Consider the following 17,228-nt stretch of genomic DNA (forward strand, 5'->3'; position numbering starts at 1 on the left):
GGAGCAGCTCAGAATATTGGAAACATTGTTTATGCACCTGTTCTATAGAGTCTTTCCTCCTGTGAGTCATTTCAACCTAGAGATCATAAAGCCATTTACACCCTGCAGGTTCATAGATCTAAATTCTGAAAACTCCTTTGCAGTGATGGTTGAATGTCACCTTTAAGAGCAGTAAGATAACATATTTTCTCTTGAAACATGACATCACACTATTCCACTTTTCCTATAACCCAATGTATTCCAGAGATAAAGGATGAGGAAACACAGTGTTCTGCACATAAGACATGATACTGTCTTAGTTCTCCTTCCCGACACTCTTCACAGGAAAAGCAAAAGGAAAGCTTGACATGTAATAATGGAAATCTCTAGGCCCCATTCATAGTGTTGCCCAGCACAAGACATTTTTTATAAATATGAATTTTCAATGCTTGTTTTTCTCCTTTCAGCGTTGACTACCAGTGTATCTCATCATATTTAGAAAGTAAATTGGGGGAAATGTACCTGATACATTAAAATGAATACAATAGGGAGACATAATACAGTAAAAATTACATCAAATCAGAAAAACAAATCATTTAGGTGGCAAAGAAATTTTTATGGTATTTTCCCTCAAAGCTTGATATTTTTGTTCTCTGGCTTCCACATTAGTGAAAATTTGACATTCGGATCAAGAACTTGAGGATCAGGAGACAGTAACTAACTCTTCAGTAATTAACTCCTTACACTTCGTTATATAAAATCATCCTTGACACTAGATCATATAAGCACTAACTTTTACAGGTGGCAGAAACATTATTTTGTCATTCTTAGGATTAAGTATAGTGCTCAGTAATCTATAGAAACTTATCTTCTAAATACACTGGAGATGAGATTCCTTCCTTAGAAACATCAAATCACATTTTTAAAATAACAGAAGAAAGTTTTTGGAAGTAACATAGGATGTGAAATGAATTTGTAAAAGAAAAAGAATACTGGTTAAAAGGATAACATTGTGTTATTGCTACTTATAATTATTTCCTGCTTGCACAAAGTACGTCTGAGCAGTTGACTAGTTTAAGAGTCCAATTAGGAAACTCATACAACCAGAAATCAGAGATTTTTTTAGCAGCCATAATAAAACCTCGACTAAATACACCAATTGTGCTTTCGTGATGTAATCCTGTTAAAAAAAAATCAGGTACTTATGTTTTCTGGATTTTAAATAAACTTGCTGTTGTAGTTCATTTTCATCGTAGCCACCAAGATGTTTTAATTTATGCTCAGATGTGATCCTTCAGGGAAGTAAGTGTTTGGGGGACAGACTCTACTTTCTCACTCTTTTTTTCCCCCTCAATAATTTTACAAATCAATCATTACCAAAACTGGCTGCCTGAAGGTTCTTATTACAACAAATGTTCTTTCTGTAATCCTCAAAAGTAGGTATCATGCTGACTTGAATTCTAATTAGCCCTTAAGCAAGAAGAATATTGTATGGTTAATGCATTCAGTGTCAAGACACATTAATCAAAATTATTGGTGATGCTTTTAGCACCTAGGCAAGCCAGCACATATTTTTCAAGCCCCGTTGTACTATTTTTTGGGCAATGAAAATTGGATCTGCTCGGGGTAATAAATATCATGGAAAGCATGACTTGGTTTAAACTGGTATATTAGAGGTTTTTTAGACAGGTTAAAAAAATAATATCTTTTACTCCTTTAATTGATAATGACTTATAAAAATAAATCAAATGGTATTAAATGAAAAACCAGAGATTTTTCTGTGGACAAGAGATAATCAGTTAGGACTTTCTGTTCACTATTCCATTTAACAGATGGTAGGTTCTGGAAGTTTATAGGGAAACACCTGGTGAGCCATTTCTGTATGAATGAAGCTGCCTCTTCATTCTTACCTTGACTAGTAATTCCATATACATATTTGATGACTCTTCTCACCTATATGAAAGACATCCTTTATGTAGATTTGACAACAGAGTATTAAGTGAACGGTCCCAATGGTCATTTAAAAGATAAAGTAAGATCATCTAAAATACTTTCTTGCCATGTATTAAATGTGAGTTTGAATAAAAATCAGTCCAGATTTTATTATGGAATTCCAAGACTTAATGACTTAATGGTCATTGTTAGATTTCAGAAAGATCATGTTTTGAAAGAACTTCTAGTTTTTCCTTGTGTTTTTATAATATAGAAGGCCAGGTTTTGTTGCCTCCTTGGTTGGTGAAGATGGTAATTGTTTGAGTTATTTGGAGGGTTTTTGTTTTGTTTTTCAGGGTTTGGGGCCAGAATACACAGAATTTAAACTATCTCAATAGGCTGTTTAAATTTTTTTTAAGTAATAGCAAATGAGTTGAGCAAAAGTGGCTTCAGTCAAATATCTTACCTTTGCAGCATCTTCCTTTTATCCTTCAGAGTGAATAGATCCCACCTTCCCATAGCTAAATCTTCTTGTAGTTTACTTCATTTCTCTGTGTACATATTGCCAATTTATGAAAGAAAACAGAGAAAGAGAGAGAAGGATAAACTCTAATACTGACACTCTAATCAACAAGGGAACTTTTTGTTTGGTGCAAAAAACAGGATAATTTTTCAAATATAGCCCATATTAGCTACTATGACTTATTTTCATTGAGCTTTATACTACACGTTCAAAGTTGGGGCTGCTGAAAGCATTAACTATAGTTGGAAAGATCAGTGTGAGACCATTAGGCCTTCCTAAATTGGTCATGTATAAGTACATGTTTGATTTCAGCCATAGCTATTCTTTGTAGATTTGTTTCTGCATCTTTATGTGCCCTGGCTGTTTAAAGCTTTCATTCAAATTAGCAACCTGTGTCAGTTTTTCAAATAGGTCTGTTTGCTGCTGTTGCTCCCAGCAGTTTATTACTAGACCTACCTAATTGTGCTTTATCCTGAATTAATAGCATTTATTCTTCCCAACGTGAATCCCAGTTTAGCTGCCAGAACCACAAACACTTCATTATTCATCTTTTCTACCAGCTCAACACATGAAGATATGTTACTGTCTTGGTACTGAGACCTAGTTTTTTAACTCATTGGTGGTGAGCTAATTAATTAATGTTGAGAAGAAACAAAGGACAAAACTCATGAAACAACTCAGGAAGAAATCAGATGTAATATTTAAGATAAGACCAGAAAGTTAAACCAAATTTTTATTTTCATTTTGAAATTTGAAGCTGCATCAATGCCATACTGCAGTAGCATGAACAGAGCTGAGATTTCTGTTTCTCTGACAACCGTCTGATCACTGGTAGGCATGTGGTTTGGGTAGCAGAATTTGGTGCCAGCCATTACTTGTGTTTTAGTGATTAAAACGTTGGATTGTTTTAAGGGTTCTGATAAACAGTGTTGTATATTTTTTATTTCCAGGCTTTGATTAAATCACAGCTCTGTATTTATTTGAAGAGTTAGATATTTCATTGTTTATATTTTTCCATTTGTCATAAGGGTAGATCTAGTTGGACATTGCCAGGACCAGTGAAGACAAAACAACAACAAAAATAGCAGATTATCCTGGGTTTAATTGTTCTGGTCATGGTAGAGGAACAGAACATTTTAAGATGCTTTTCCCTCTCCATTCTTCCTCTCCTCTTGTCTTGTCTCCCTGCTAGTTGGTTGCTTTCACTCTTTTGCTTTCCTTCCATACAGGATCAACAACTCCAGTATGACTGGAATCCCAATTAACTTTGTAATCTTGTTTTCAATGATAAGAAAAGTAAAAACCTAAAATACTATCTCACTTGAGATAGTGAGTGAATAGGTAGAGAGGTGAAGGAAAATTTAGAATACATATATATATGAAATTTTATATATATATATATATATATATATATATATATATATATATATATATAAGAAAAACAGATTAAAGTGGCTGTGAAGTAATTAGTGCTCTTAACTTATTCTTATGCTATTGATTGGTGCCTTGGTATTCATGACAAACCAATGTTTAATGCCTCTGCCTTTCCTTCATTTATCTTAGCCATTTTTTGGTTGTCATTTTTTTAAAAAGCACTAACACATCATACTGAAAAGATTAATATTGTTTCAGAAAAGGTCATATTTTAGTGTTTTCACTTTAATGGTAGAGCTATTTTACTTGCAGTTTACCTGTATAAATCCACGTTTCCCTAATTATGACAGCCAGCATCTGCCCTTTTCAAAGGATCCCTGCCTTATGTTCCCATGTTATTCCAACAATGGCTCACTCAAATTAGAACTGGGTTTTCTAATCTGGGTAATTGCCTTGTAAATAAGAAAAAGAAAAAAACTCTACATTTAATTGTTCCTTAATTAAAAGTATTATAAGAGCTTAGTGCCATTATAGTTCCAATTTCCTCTATTGCATCTCTCCCCCACCTTCTCTATTCAGAAAATATGTGTGAATAACTTCCAATTTAGCAATCTCCTATTTCCCATTGATTATATGAGACTAGATGTGTAAAAACGGCTCTGAGAAGCATCATACAGTCCAATAAAAATAGTTACTTCTCCTGTGTATTGTCCTGAAAAATTAGGTAACCTCATTTTTGTGTGGTTTGATTTACTTCAAAAAATGATTTTGCAAAAATGTTTTCTGTTTGAATCATATTTCAGCTGCTTTCCCCTACCTTCATTTGACTCAGTCTCTTTCCTCTATCCTGGTTAACTAGAACTGTGACTAAAGTGGATTAACCACTTGCTTTTTCTTTTAATCACATTAAAGTATTTGTAGAACCATAGTTTGTCATAGCCTTTCTCCTATACATTTTAGGAAATTCTAGGACCTTTAAACTCTACATCAGTCCTTGCCAAAGAGGCAAGTTTTTTTTTTAAGGATCACATTTATTTAGGGAAATTTAATAGGTATGACCATTTTCTCCTTTCCCTTTCTTACAGGAAGAAACTCATTCTTAGTAAACCTGTCATTTCTCTACCTTACACACTTTTCGTTTTGCAATTCTAAACGCTCTGGCAGATGGATGTTGTCTCATAAAATGATGATATAGTCACATGAGAAAATTTAGGGTTACTTCTTGAAAGGAGTTGAAGAGGTATTGAGTATAACCCCATACAGGTTGTAAAGAATCAAGAAGTCACCATGTATATCACTAATTAGCTGCAGAGGTGTTATAATACTACTACCACTAATAATAATAATGATAGCTAGCATTTTTGAGCCTATAATATAAGAACAACAATAACATTTATTGTTTACTTACTTTGTTCTAGAGGTGGTGCTAAGCACTTTGCTTGAATTACCCAATAAGTCTTGACTAAGTCACCCCTTAATGACACCAGAATCTTTCATTATTTGGCACCTCAGAATCACAGCCTGCAAAGCCAGGCTTTAACTCCATTCTGTACCTTTGTACCAACAGTTCTCAAAGATTTAACCTCAAAACCCTTTTACACACTTAAAAATTAGGATTGAAGGAGTTTTTATTTATGTAGGTTATACCTATTGATATGTCTGTATTAGATATTAAAACAGAAATTTAAACAACCCATTATATGTTCATTAAATAACATTTTTATGAAACACAACTGAATTTTACAAAACAAACAAAAAATTAGCAGGAAGAATGACATTGTTGTCTTTTTTTTTTTCCAAATATCTTCGATGTCTGGCTTAATAGAAGGCAGCTGTATTCTCATATCTGCTTCTGCATTCAATCTGTTGCAATTTGTTGTCTTGGTTAAAGCATATGAAGAAAAACCAGCCTCATACAGATATGTAATTGGACAAGGGAAGATTATTTTAATAGCCTTTCCATGAAATTGTGTTATTCTTTTCTTTGATACTACCCCAAACTCTACAAGTAGTAGTTTCAACTTAAAGGTTAGGGGCAACGTGAAATCTGAAGCCATATCAATGAATCAATCTTTCCTACTCTGTACACTAAAAATGGTAAGTGAAAAGGCACTCTGAGAACCTCTGGTATAAGTCTAGGAAGGTAAGAAACAGTCCAACCAGCTCAAGACCATGAGTAGACATATTTATGCCTTACTTCAATAATTGTCTTTCAAGCCCAAGACAGAAAAGAGACCAATGATTATTTCCTCCCAATCCTGCCAAGATATAGACAGGATGGAGACAATGTCTCTAAAGTAATTGAGAGCTCTGGCATTAAATAAACAGGAAGCTGTGATCCTAAAGTTAAGTATGCTATTGTTCCCCTTGAATAAATTGAAATAAGAAACGAATGTATCGAGATGGTAGATGCTTTCTTAGAGTGGCATGATAAAGTACCACTAAACATACTCAAAGCCTTTAAAATAAGCCAGTATTAATAATGCTAAAATTGTTGAGTCTCCAATGCATTGCTAATTTTATATCTTGAAATAAAAATTTTCACCCTGAACATTCTGTGTAAAGGAAATTGCTATCCATATAACTCAGGAGGACTTAAATATATTAATGTTTTTAAAAAGGAAGAAAAAGCACTTTGGTCACTTAGATCACAAAGGCTTATTTATTTATGTGTGACTTATGAAACTGCATGCTTCAACTTTTTATAAACTAAACACTAATCTAAATAAGAAATACATTTTTGCAACATTTACTCTTTTTTCTTCTCTTTTATTACTATGCTTTAATGGTGCTTCTATTTGCTTTGCTAACAGTGAAATCATTTTATTTCTACTTGAAGATTTGCAAGAGTCTTGCCTACCTATAAACTTTCCACCTATTAACTTGCATTATATTTTCATGACAGTAAGTTGTTACTAATGATACACATGAACTTTAATACAGCTTTTTTCTTGAGGGTGGAGAGGGAATATTTATATATTTGTATAAATCATTTTATTGGGAGAAATGTCTTACTTGTAAGTAAGTATATTTCTTATGTTTTTTGTTCAAAATAACAAGTTAAATTTTTTTTACAAGAAATAGAATGGTCATCATTGATTTTTCTGAATATAGTTGATTTTCATTATAGACGATTAAGAGATTGATCCAAAATAATTTGTTCAGATTTTCCTCTCCGTTATATGTAAAGGTATAGAGACAGGTAGAACAGAGTTATAGAAATTTCACAAACAATAAACCAAAAGCATTCATTCCCCTACACTTTTTATTTTCTTAAAACAGTACCATGAGCATAAGAGCTAGAGATAATCCATTTCAGTTATTTATCACTGTTCAACACATTTTGCAGTGCTGATATCCTTTTGTTCCCTGCCCAACACCAAGGTTTTATACAGCATATTTTAAAAAATCATTATTGCAGAAATATTTCATGACACTCTAACACTTCTTATCAAACATCCTCTCTGTATCTTCCTGCTCAGCTCCGAAAAACAAATGTTGAAATATAGCTACCTTAGAAAAAAATCAAATATATCAAACAACATTAGCTACTGCTCCAGAAATAATCCAATGGGGGGAAACAAATGAACAAACAAATCCCAGAAAACATGGGAACAGAGGCATTATGTTTTTGTTTTGTTTTTCTTTGCTTTAAAACTTCGTTATAGATTTCAGGAAGTTAGACTTTCACATCTGAGCTCACGTTGTTAAGAAGAAAATAAAACTCTATAGTTTCTATGTGAACACTTGTTTCGGGTGTTTTCTGATGCCAAATACCTGGTGTCTTTTCCAACACCAGTTCTCCAACTCTGATTCTCTGACACCGACTGCATGTCCTACAATTCAGTCCTATTGTGACACTAACTACTCAAGGTTAGCATCAGATTCCACAGGTTTAAGGGTTCAGTCGCATAAGACTGCCCTCACTTCAGACCCCAATTACAAGTACCACCCACCTCACCCCCTCCCCCTTACCTGGACTTACGTCTGACTTGGCTACAGATTCCAGGGTACTCACAGCCACCCTCTGCCACTCCCACTCAAGTTTGATAATTTGCTACAGTGACTCACAGAACTCAGGAAAATACCATACTTACCATTACAGTTTGTTATAAAAGATTAAAATGAGCAGCCAAATGGAGAGGTACAAAGGGTGAAGTCAAAAGTGTCCTGAGGGCAGGAGCCTCTGTCCCCGTGGAGTTGGGGTGCATCACCCTGCCAGCACATGATGTGTTCATCAACTCAGAAGCTCTCTAGTCCCCACTGCTTTGGAAGTTTTATGAAAGTTCCATTATGTAGGCATGATTGATTAAAACATTGGTCATTGGTGATTAAACTCAATCTCCATCTCCCTCTCTGGAGATGGTGAGAGGAGGGGAAAAGTTGAAAGTTCCAACCTTATCACAGCCCCGACCCTGAAGCTGTCTAAGGGCCTACCATAGTCACTCCATTAGCATAAACTCAGATATGTTTGAAAGGGGCTCATTAAGAGTAACAAAACATGCTCCTGTTACTCTTATTACTCAGGAAATTCCAAAGGTTTTAGGAACCAGGAACAAGACCAAATATATATTTTTTATTATACCACAACTGGGTTTCCTCCAGGTGGTAGAGAAGAGATTTTGAGGCTGGGCAAGAAGAGGTTTTTTGCTTTCCATCTGAACATTACTGAATCTCTTCCCTAGCCACACCCACTGTATCAGTTATCAATTGCTGCCTACCATACAAGCCCCCCAAATGGGAGTGGCTTAAAACAACAATCCTCTCACACTTCTAGAGGAATAAAAATTTGAGCATGGCTCAGCTGGTTACCTCTGTCTCAATGTCTCCCATGAGGATGCGGTCAAGCTGTCAGCCAGGGCTGTGATCTCATCTGAAGACTCTACTGGGGTGGAGCATCTGCTCCCAAGTTCACACATGTGGCTGTTAGCAGACCTTGGTCCTCACCATGGGGACCTCTCCATAGGGCTGCTCATGGCAGCTTGTTTTCCAGAAAGCAAGTTGATTCAAGTGAGAGAGAACAAGGAAGAGTCCCCAGGATGCAAGCCACCGTCTTTTTATAACTTAGTCTCAGAAGTGATATACCATTACTTCTGCCATATTCTGTTCATTAGATATGAGTCAGTAAATCCAGTGCACACTCAAGCAGAGGGGTTATGCAAAGGCATTGAATACCAGGAGGTGGGATCATTGAGGCCCATCATAGAGGCTACCTACCACATCCACCCTAACATAATGGTTCTTGATTTGGTAAATGGTAAGAAGCACTGGGCAACAGATGAGAAAGGAAATTGTAAAGACATTTGTCTGGTTTCTTTGTCACTTTTATTTTCTCAAGCTCCTCCAAAGCTTTGCTCAAAGTACTGTCGCTGATCAAAACCAGTTCTGATTAATCTTATAGTTAGTAGCTGGATCTCAGCAAGAAAGCTATATACAATCAAAGGAGTAAAATCCCAGTAGAAGGAAATCAGTTTAACTTTACATATTTACTGTCAAATATGTAATAATCTCATATGCCCATTTTTTTAAAGGGAGAACCAGGTTTCATTGGTCCTCAAGGAGAACCAGGCTTACCAGGGTTACCAGGAACAAAGGTAAACGTAGTGTTTTTCCCTTCCTTCCTTTCTGAAAATTTTGGTCATGTATTTTTAGTCCATTATGTTACTTAGGTGACCAGATATTTTTGCCTAATGGAGAACTAAAACAGCTTAACATCTATTCCTAACACTTCTAATGGGAATACCATGTTAAATAGAATAATAGGACGTTAATTCCAGAAAACCTTAGGCAAAACAACAGGATGGTGGAATACATTCATTGTTCCAGTTGTCCCCCAAATTGTACCTAAATTGATACAATGCTATTAGTCTCCTGGCCATATGGAAAAGTGAGGGAATTCTGAGGAGGAGAGGTAGAACTTATTAACTCCTGCCCCTCGTTACCATTTTAAGACATACACATAAATCAAACATTATTACTATTCCCCCATCACTCCCTAGATTGCAAAGGCAAGTACTGATGTCATATAGATTCCTAAGTGTCTCATCCCAAAAGGATCCATCCTGAATAACGTCTGCAGAAAGATTCTGTAATGAAAACCATCTCGTGATCTTCCACTTGGCAACCTGAGAGAGGGCCTTAAAAGCAAAATCTATATGCTGCCATATAAAAAACTATGTGCTGTGGATACAGTCAGAGCCATAGTTCCCTTTTTATCTACCCAGTAAGACATAAAAAGGTACAGCTCTGAGGATGGAACTTTATTCATGACAGACTCATGAATCAAAGAAGGAGCAAAATTAGATCAAACTACTTTCTTTTATTTTTAAACCATAGCAGTTTTGCCTCAATGTGTATTGCATTCACCAGAAATAAGCCAGGATGATTTCCAAGAGCTCGAGAAATATGTTCATGGTTTGTTCTGACAGAGGAGTCCTCATTTCCGCTGGTCAAGGGAAAATAACTCTAATCTTAGTAAATGGAAACTATGTGTGGCCTAAAGGGAGACTAAAACTCTGTCGAATTTATGTAAAATTGCTGTTTTCTCAGCAATTTCTTTTTCACATAATGAGCTGTCAAGCTTATTAACAAAATATGGGGAAAGCCTGTTTTAGCCTGAACAGATTTACACAAGAAATGCACTTTCTGGAATAAAAAGAGCTAGAACAAAAGAATAATGAGCATTCTGCGTTCATGTCGGAACTCTTGTATTTATTCAGGCTTTCAGCCTCAGAACCAGGTAGAGAAAGAGGATTGCTTTGTGGATAAGCACAAAGAATCGGGAAATCTGGTCAGTGCTGGAGAGGACCAGGCATGAACATGATTTCTAAATGTTTGTGGCATTTTGTTTGCTAAACAAGGGAAAATAGGAGAAACACAGACTGTGGAGTGTAGAGTTCATCCCTAAATATATTTTCTTCTGTTCACTTATTTTAAACTATTCCATAGTCAAAAAAATCCAGATGTAGAGCCATATAATCAACATTAATTACTGTTCATGAAGAACCCAGCCTGATTTTACAGAACAGATACTTTTATAACAGATACTACTCTGAACTCCCAATAAAAGTAAAGACTGTACTGTAACTGTTTTGTATTTCCACAAGAGGGATGTGAATAAGAAATTCATTTAACAATATTCTGAAGTTAATTTTCAGCTGAATTACATATCTAACATGAAACTGGTATCATAATGGAAAAGTCATGATTATTTAAAAATCTCTTTCAGCTGAACACTAGTCTTTTACCGGTTGCATAGGCAGTCTGGATTTGTACCAGTAAATTCAGATTTTAAAAATAAACTAAGTTCTCATATTTTATCCCCAACACAGTGAAGAGAGATCATAATGAAGAAAGACGTATAATTGCATCTAAAAATCTGTTTTATGTACTGCTGTATTCTCAGCATCTGTATAGTGCCTGAGAGAAACCTGCATCAGTCTAAAGAAATAGGACTTTATTATGAATAATTTAGAATACTTTGTATAATATTGTTTATTCATTAATTCAACACATTTTTTTGCCAGACATTTTTCTAGTATTTGAGAATGGGGAATAAATGCAACAAAAATAGTCTCTACTGTACTGAAGCTTACACTGTAATATGTGTAAGAAAGGGGTGGAAGAAAAGAAAAAAGTAAACAAATATATAATGTAATTCCAGAGAGAGAGTAATAAGCAACTGATTAGGGGCATGATGATAATAAGTGATTCTAGGTAAACATATATAGACTCCATTACTCTGGTAAATACTACAAAGAAATGATTTTCTAAAATTTTTGTTTTTCTCTAAAATAAGATTATAGTTACCATCTTAGAATTCTTCTGTAAAATATTTAGAGCAACACCAAACATGGTATATACATATTTAAATAAAAATTCCATATACCAGCAAAAGTGCTTCAGTCTCTAATCCCTGGAAATTCCCTTCTGGAGCACCTTTTCCATCTCCTGCATCCAATCAAGTCCCTTGTCTTTCTCCCAACCACTCCATTGTCCCACTCCCTTTTGGTTCATGCTGAGAAACCTACTGAGTCTTCTTTATCCTAGCCCTAATCTATCCCACCTCCCCTGCAAAATCACAAAGGTTTCCCACAGTGGGCATGATACAGACAAAGATCTTGGAATTTAAAGCCCTACATCACCCATAACAGATCCAAATCCTATTTTCTTTTCCTTTCCAAGACAAATCAGTCCTTCAGTGAGAAGGGTGCCTCCCTCATCCATAAACATACCATCACCAGAAATCAAAACTTGTTTGATTACTGAAATTCTACCCATCGTGCAGGAAGCTGAACACTCTCAAGTCTGTGTTCAGGGAGTGTAAAACAGCACCGTCTTCCTGAAGGGCGATTAGCTAGCTTTTAAAATGTTTATACTTTTTGACACAGCCATTTGCCTAGTAGGAATTTATCCTAAGGATATGACCAGAGATGTGCAAAAGATGTACATACAAAACCATTTATGCAAAAATTGAAGATTGACTACAGTCAGTTCTAAATTACAACTCTCCCACGTTAAAGGCTTTGGGCAAGTTATTTAACCTCTCTGAGCTTCAGTTTCCTCATCTGTAGACTATGGATACTAACACCTTTCTCATTTGTCCTGAGGATTAGATAGGATAATGCATGTAAAGTGTTGTGTGCAGTTCCTGCACTCATCAATAGCACAGTTATAAACAGTGATAATTATAATATACACCCTACCCCATCCTTCAGGACATAACCCAAGTCTCACCAAAAGGAAGTCAATCTGGACCATTGAAAACCCTGTGGAGTTTCTTCTTCTCTCACATATGGCCTTACATTACTCCTTAACTCTTAACTATTTTGTTCATGTGGATCTTATCTAACTAGAGCACTAGCTCCCTGTGGGCAGTGACCATGCTCATCCTTCCCAGAGCTATAAATCTAGTAAAAGCTGTAACATCTATGGATCTTGTACAATGCCAAGCACTTTCCATTTCTAGGTTATGAAACCAGTATTCTAATTTTCTCCATTTTACAGAGGAAACTGAGGCTTTCAGAACTTAACTAACTTTCCCCAAAACACAGAACTGGTAAGTATTCCAGAGCCAGGAGTAAAGCCCAGAATATCAAATTAAAAAACTTGGCACTTAGCCATTTTGCCATGCTTCAGAAGATCTTAAAAAGTTGTTGCAGACTGAAAACTATGTCCATGCCTGTTGTGAGGTATTAATGATGGCCCTTATCAATTCCCTTTAAAGGTCTTTCTGGAACTTCCCTAGCAGTCCAGTGGTTCAGACTCCGAGCTTCCAATGCAGGGAGCACGGGTTCGATACCTGGTCAGGGAACTATGATCCCACATAGGGCGCGGCCAAAAAAAAAAAAAAAAAAAAAAGTCTTTCCATTTACCAACATAGGTATCTGACAGGCATTTACCAAACCATTTCCTTGTCTATAAAACGGGAATGAAAATGCAAACGTTGAATTTTTTTTTTTTTTTCGGTACACGGGCCTCTCACTGCTGTGGCCTCTCCTGTTGCGGAGCACAGGCTCTGGACGCGCAGGCTCAGCGGCCATGGCTCACGGGCCCAGCTGCTCCGCGGCATGTGGGATCTTCCCGGACCGGGGCACGAACCCGTGTCCCCTGCATCGGCAGGCGGACTCTCAACCACTGCGCCACCAGGGAAGCCCTGAATAATTACTTTGATTATTAAATGAGATAATCCATGTTGAGGTTAATACAATGCCGAGTATGTGGTAAATAAATAGTAACTTTCTGCTTTCTTTGATTTTATTCAACTCACTCATTAACCTACAGGGACTAGCTGGGGGTGATAGGGGGCGCCATTTACCTATTTTGCGATTTGTGACAGGGCGACCGTGGGGAGGCAGGGCATCCTGGAAGAGGGGATCGAGGGGAGCCTGGAGCCCCTGGACCAAAGGTCAGTTATTCTCACACTGGGAAGCAACATTCTCTGGTTTGGAAATGTGTGCCACTTACTTTAGAACATGCAACTAAAATAAAATTATTCAAGGGGTATTAAAACAGCCAAAATCACAAATGATTCATTGAAATTCACACCAATTCGTGATTTTCTAAAAAGGGTTTACAATTCAACTTTTCCAGTTTACTCTGTTCTGTTCAGTCAGCAGATTAATAACACATCCAAATATAAATCGGGAGGTACTGTCACACTAACACCTTACCACTCGATGTATATTAAAACCTACTGAGGAAAATGTGGATCCATGCTGTGTTAGTTTCTATGGTAATTTGATGGTGTGTAACACCTTGAAAATATGAGAGCTAAGGATTTATTTGACTGTTCAATCTATTCCTCTAAACTTCCTGCAAACTAGTATGGTAACACTTTATTTTAATAACCCATCCTAGAGACACAGGAAATGATTTACTCTTTGATGAAAAGGAAATTTATGCAAACACTGTTGAGACTGAGAATTAGTCACAGAACTGTTCCCATCCGCTGATGGGTGGGCAGTCTTCAGAAATATAATGGCATGAAGGTTGGTGGAGAGACCAGGGAGTGAACTAATGATACGGTGATAATACTTATGTTCAGTGTTGTAACAGCCTACATTATATGAAGTCATATATTGAGGCAGTTAAAATAAAGTGTCTCCATTTTTCTTTATTATTCTGAGTCACTGCTAATTTCTTTTTTTTTCTGTTCTTATCTCCCTCTGTCATTTTCTCTTTTTCATCTTCATATTCTTCTATAATAGGGGAAACAAGGTGAATCAGGAACTAGAGGCCCAAAGGGGTCAAAGGTCAGTAACTGGGTAACCATTTTAATGTAACATGAGGCCGTCATGTAACATGTGCCTCTTCCACAGAGAATCATGTTTTAGATTAAACTCTTTCACACACTGGGGTTACAGCAATTTCATCCCTATTATGATATCTCAGAAGAGTTGGTTTGTTTCATCTTGTTTGTTTTTGTGTTCTTGTGCTTCAGACCATTCTTTATGAGAAATTGTATTTCCTGTTTCCTATGTATAGCCTATTTGGAAAAAATTAAGTACTTTACTTAAATTATATACAGTATAATCTTATTTTTTATTTCCTGGCTATCTTTGTGATAAATGTTCAGATTATACTTTGCTTTTAAGTCAGTTGACTCCCTTCATTCCATTAAAGTTTCACCACTAATTGAAATCCTTCCTTTATCATGCTCTTTATATAGTACCTGCAATAATCTATATACTACTAGCAGAATTATGTTATTAATCCTGTTATTAATTATGCTAATAATGTGGAAAATGGGGAAAACATCAGAAATTAATAATTTCCCATTCATAGCAAAATTTTATTATTATGGTCAATGTTATTAGCATAATGTGGATAGAAAAATTATAATCCCTTTTCCTGCTCATCTTCATTGGTCCTTATCCAGTTTATAAGAATATGTAGAAAGACATATAAAAATGCTTTGAATTCTATTTAGGAAAAGGGCCCTGTAAATTTTAGGCTATTTTAAAGAACCTTCAAATCTACACAGGTTCAAATCTCTTCTCTAAAATTTCTGTTTAGACTTCTGAAAATTTTGAGTGTTCTCAGTGATGCATTTGCAGTTTGAGGTTTAGATGATTCCTGGTGTCTCTTGGCGGGGATGGGAGGTAGTCATCACACCATAAATGGACATTTCGAGACTTTTCATATTGCATTGAAAAAAAGAGAAAGCTGTGTTTGCCCAGATCTTGACCTTCAGCCCCGCCAACCTGGTCCAGCTAGCTGCTGTCCACTTCAGCACTTTCTGAGGGCTAAGAGACCTATACCTATAGAAGACTTTTCCTTAGATCCTCATCATCAGAGGGAGGCCCAGCTGGTGACCTTTCCCTCCTAAATCTCCCTAGAATGAGCTATCCATGGATCTCTCTTCCTTCCTTGTCCTTATTATCTACACTTCTTCTTCTCAGAGAACAGACAACCCAATTAATTGGTTGGCTCTTTTCCCCCTCGCCCCAAATCTCTTCATACACAAGAAGAACATAGCTCAGCCTGAGAGGTAAAATCTTACTTTGGGTGTCATAGAAACCATTTGCTTTGCTTTTCAAGATCCCCAGGAAGCAAGTTACCATAGGTATTGTTGTTTCAAGATACTCTGTCATCTGAAGGGGGAGGTTTAATTCACTTCAGGGGGCATCTTAAAGAAGCATTTGCCATGTCAGTGGTTGTATTTCTAGTTGTTATTTTCCACTTAAGAAGTTCATATTAAAAGTGTTGCTGTATGGTATTAAATACATCCTTAGAGTTGAGATATTTGTGGACTGTTGGCCTCACTACTAACTCAGTTTTCTTCTCTTTTCACTGGGGAAAGGGTGACCGTGGAGACAAAGGGGACTCTGGAGCCCTGGGACCAAGGGTGAGTGTGTCTCATCTACTCTTTTGGCCTCCAACAAGCCTAGATTTGAAATGTGTGTCTATGTGGCTTTTCACAAGGCACTTGGACTAATAATACCCAACAACAACAATGGACGTAGACTACTGTGACTATTCCTGCTACTCCCCCCTTTCTTCTTATCTTTCATTGTAGTCACCAGGAGCACTGAGTATGTAGACTGGAACACGTAAGATAAGCCCATAAGGAGAAGGTCTAAAGAATTCTTTCTATCTACTTCCCCTCTGCCAAATGAGCAATAGCAAGCCCATAGCCATCCACCTAATAGAACTTTCCACTTTTCAATTAACTCAATTAAAAAGAAAGCAATAGTCCATATTTTCAGAACCTTTTTAAAGCACAGGCAGGGAATTAGGACATGACTAATGGAAATTCAGTGGCAGAGCTACTGAGTAGGATAGACATCTTAAAAATATTTGTCCCCTCCTTATAGGTACTGTTCAAATATATATATATATATATATATATATATATATATATATATATATATATATTTGTTCCCTACTTGCTTCCTTTTTTTTTTTTTTGTCGGTACGCGGGCCTCACTGCTGTGGCCTCTCCCACCGTGGAGCACAGGCTCCGGACACGCAGGCTCAGCGGCCATGGCTCACGGGCCCAGCCTCTCCGCGGCACGCGGGATCCTCCTGGACCGGGGCACAAACCCACGTCCCCTGCATCGGCAGGCGGACTCCCAACCACTGCGCCATCAGGGAACACCTGCTTCCATTTTAATGGAATTGTATTCCTGTCAGGAAAGCCAAGCATTTCCTACAGTACAGTGTTCCATCTTCTTAAAAAATGAAGAAGCAATCTATGAGATGTAGATGAGGAGAAAGAGGTCAGGAGTTGCTTTAATAAATATAGATAAAGCCAACAAAATCTTGCAAGTCAAATCAGATTACACATTATACACATTATTATACACATTATTTTGCAAGTCAAATAAGATTACTCATTATACACATTATAATTTTTAGGAAACAGCTTTTGAGATTGAATTGTATTTCTTTTTTATCCAATTTAATATATTTAACC

General features: G+C 36.5%; 1 protein-coding gene across 3 annotated transcripts in view; it reads left to right on the forward strand.

The window, feature by feature from the left end:
- The window catches only part of COL25A1 (collagen type XXV alpha 1 chain), a gene marked incomplete at both ends in the record, with an annotated part of 479,103 nt that overhangs the window by 417,440 nt on the left and 44,435 nt on the right, over positions 1-17,228 (forward strand). For 2 of the 3 annotated variants that reach the window (XM_079701033.1, XM_079701035.1), the window contains 4 exons: positions 9,340-9,402; positions 13,647-13,715; positions 14,518-14,562; positions 16,113-16,157. In XM_079701033.1, coding sequence (XP_079557159.1) covers positions 9,340-9,402; positions 13,647-13,715; positions 14,518-14,562; positions 16,113-16,157 — 222 coding nt within the window. The remainder of the gene's footprint in view (positions 1-9,339; positions 9,403-13,646; positions 13,716-14,517; positions 14,563-16,112; positions 16,158-17,228) is intronic. The other variant, XM_079701034.1, reaches the window with a different exon arrangement.

This window comes from Hyperoodon ampullatus (genome assembly GCF_949752795.1).
Source record: "Hyperoodon ampullatus genome assembly, chromosome: 1".
In the NCBI taxonomy this organism is placed as follows: Eukaryota; Metazoa; Chordata; class Mammalia; order Artiodactyla; family Ziphiidae; genus Hyperoodon; species Hyperoodon ampullatus.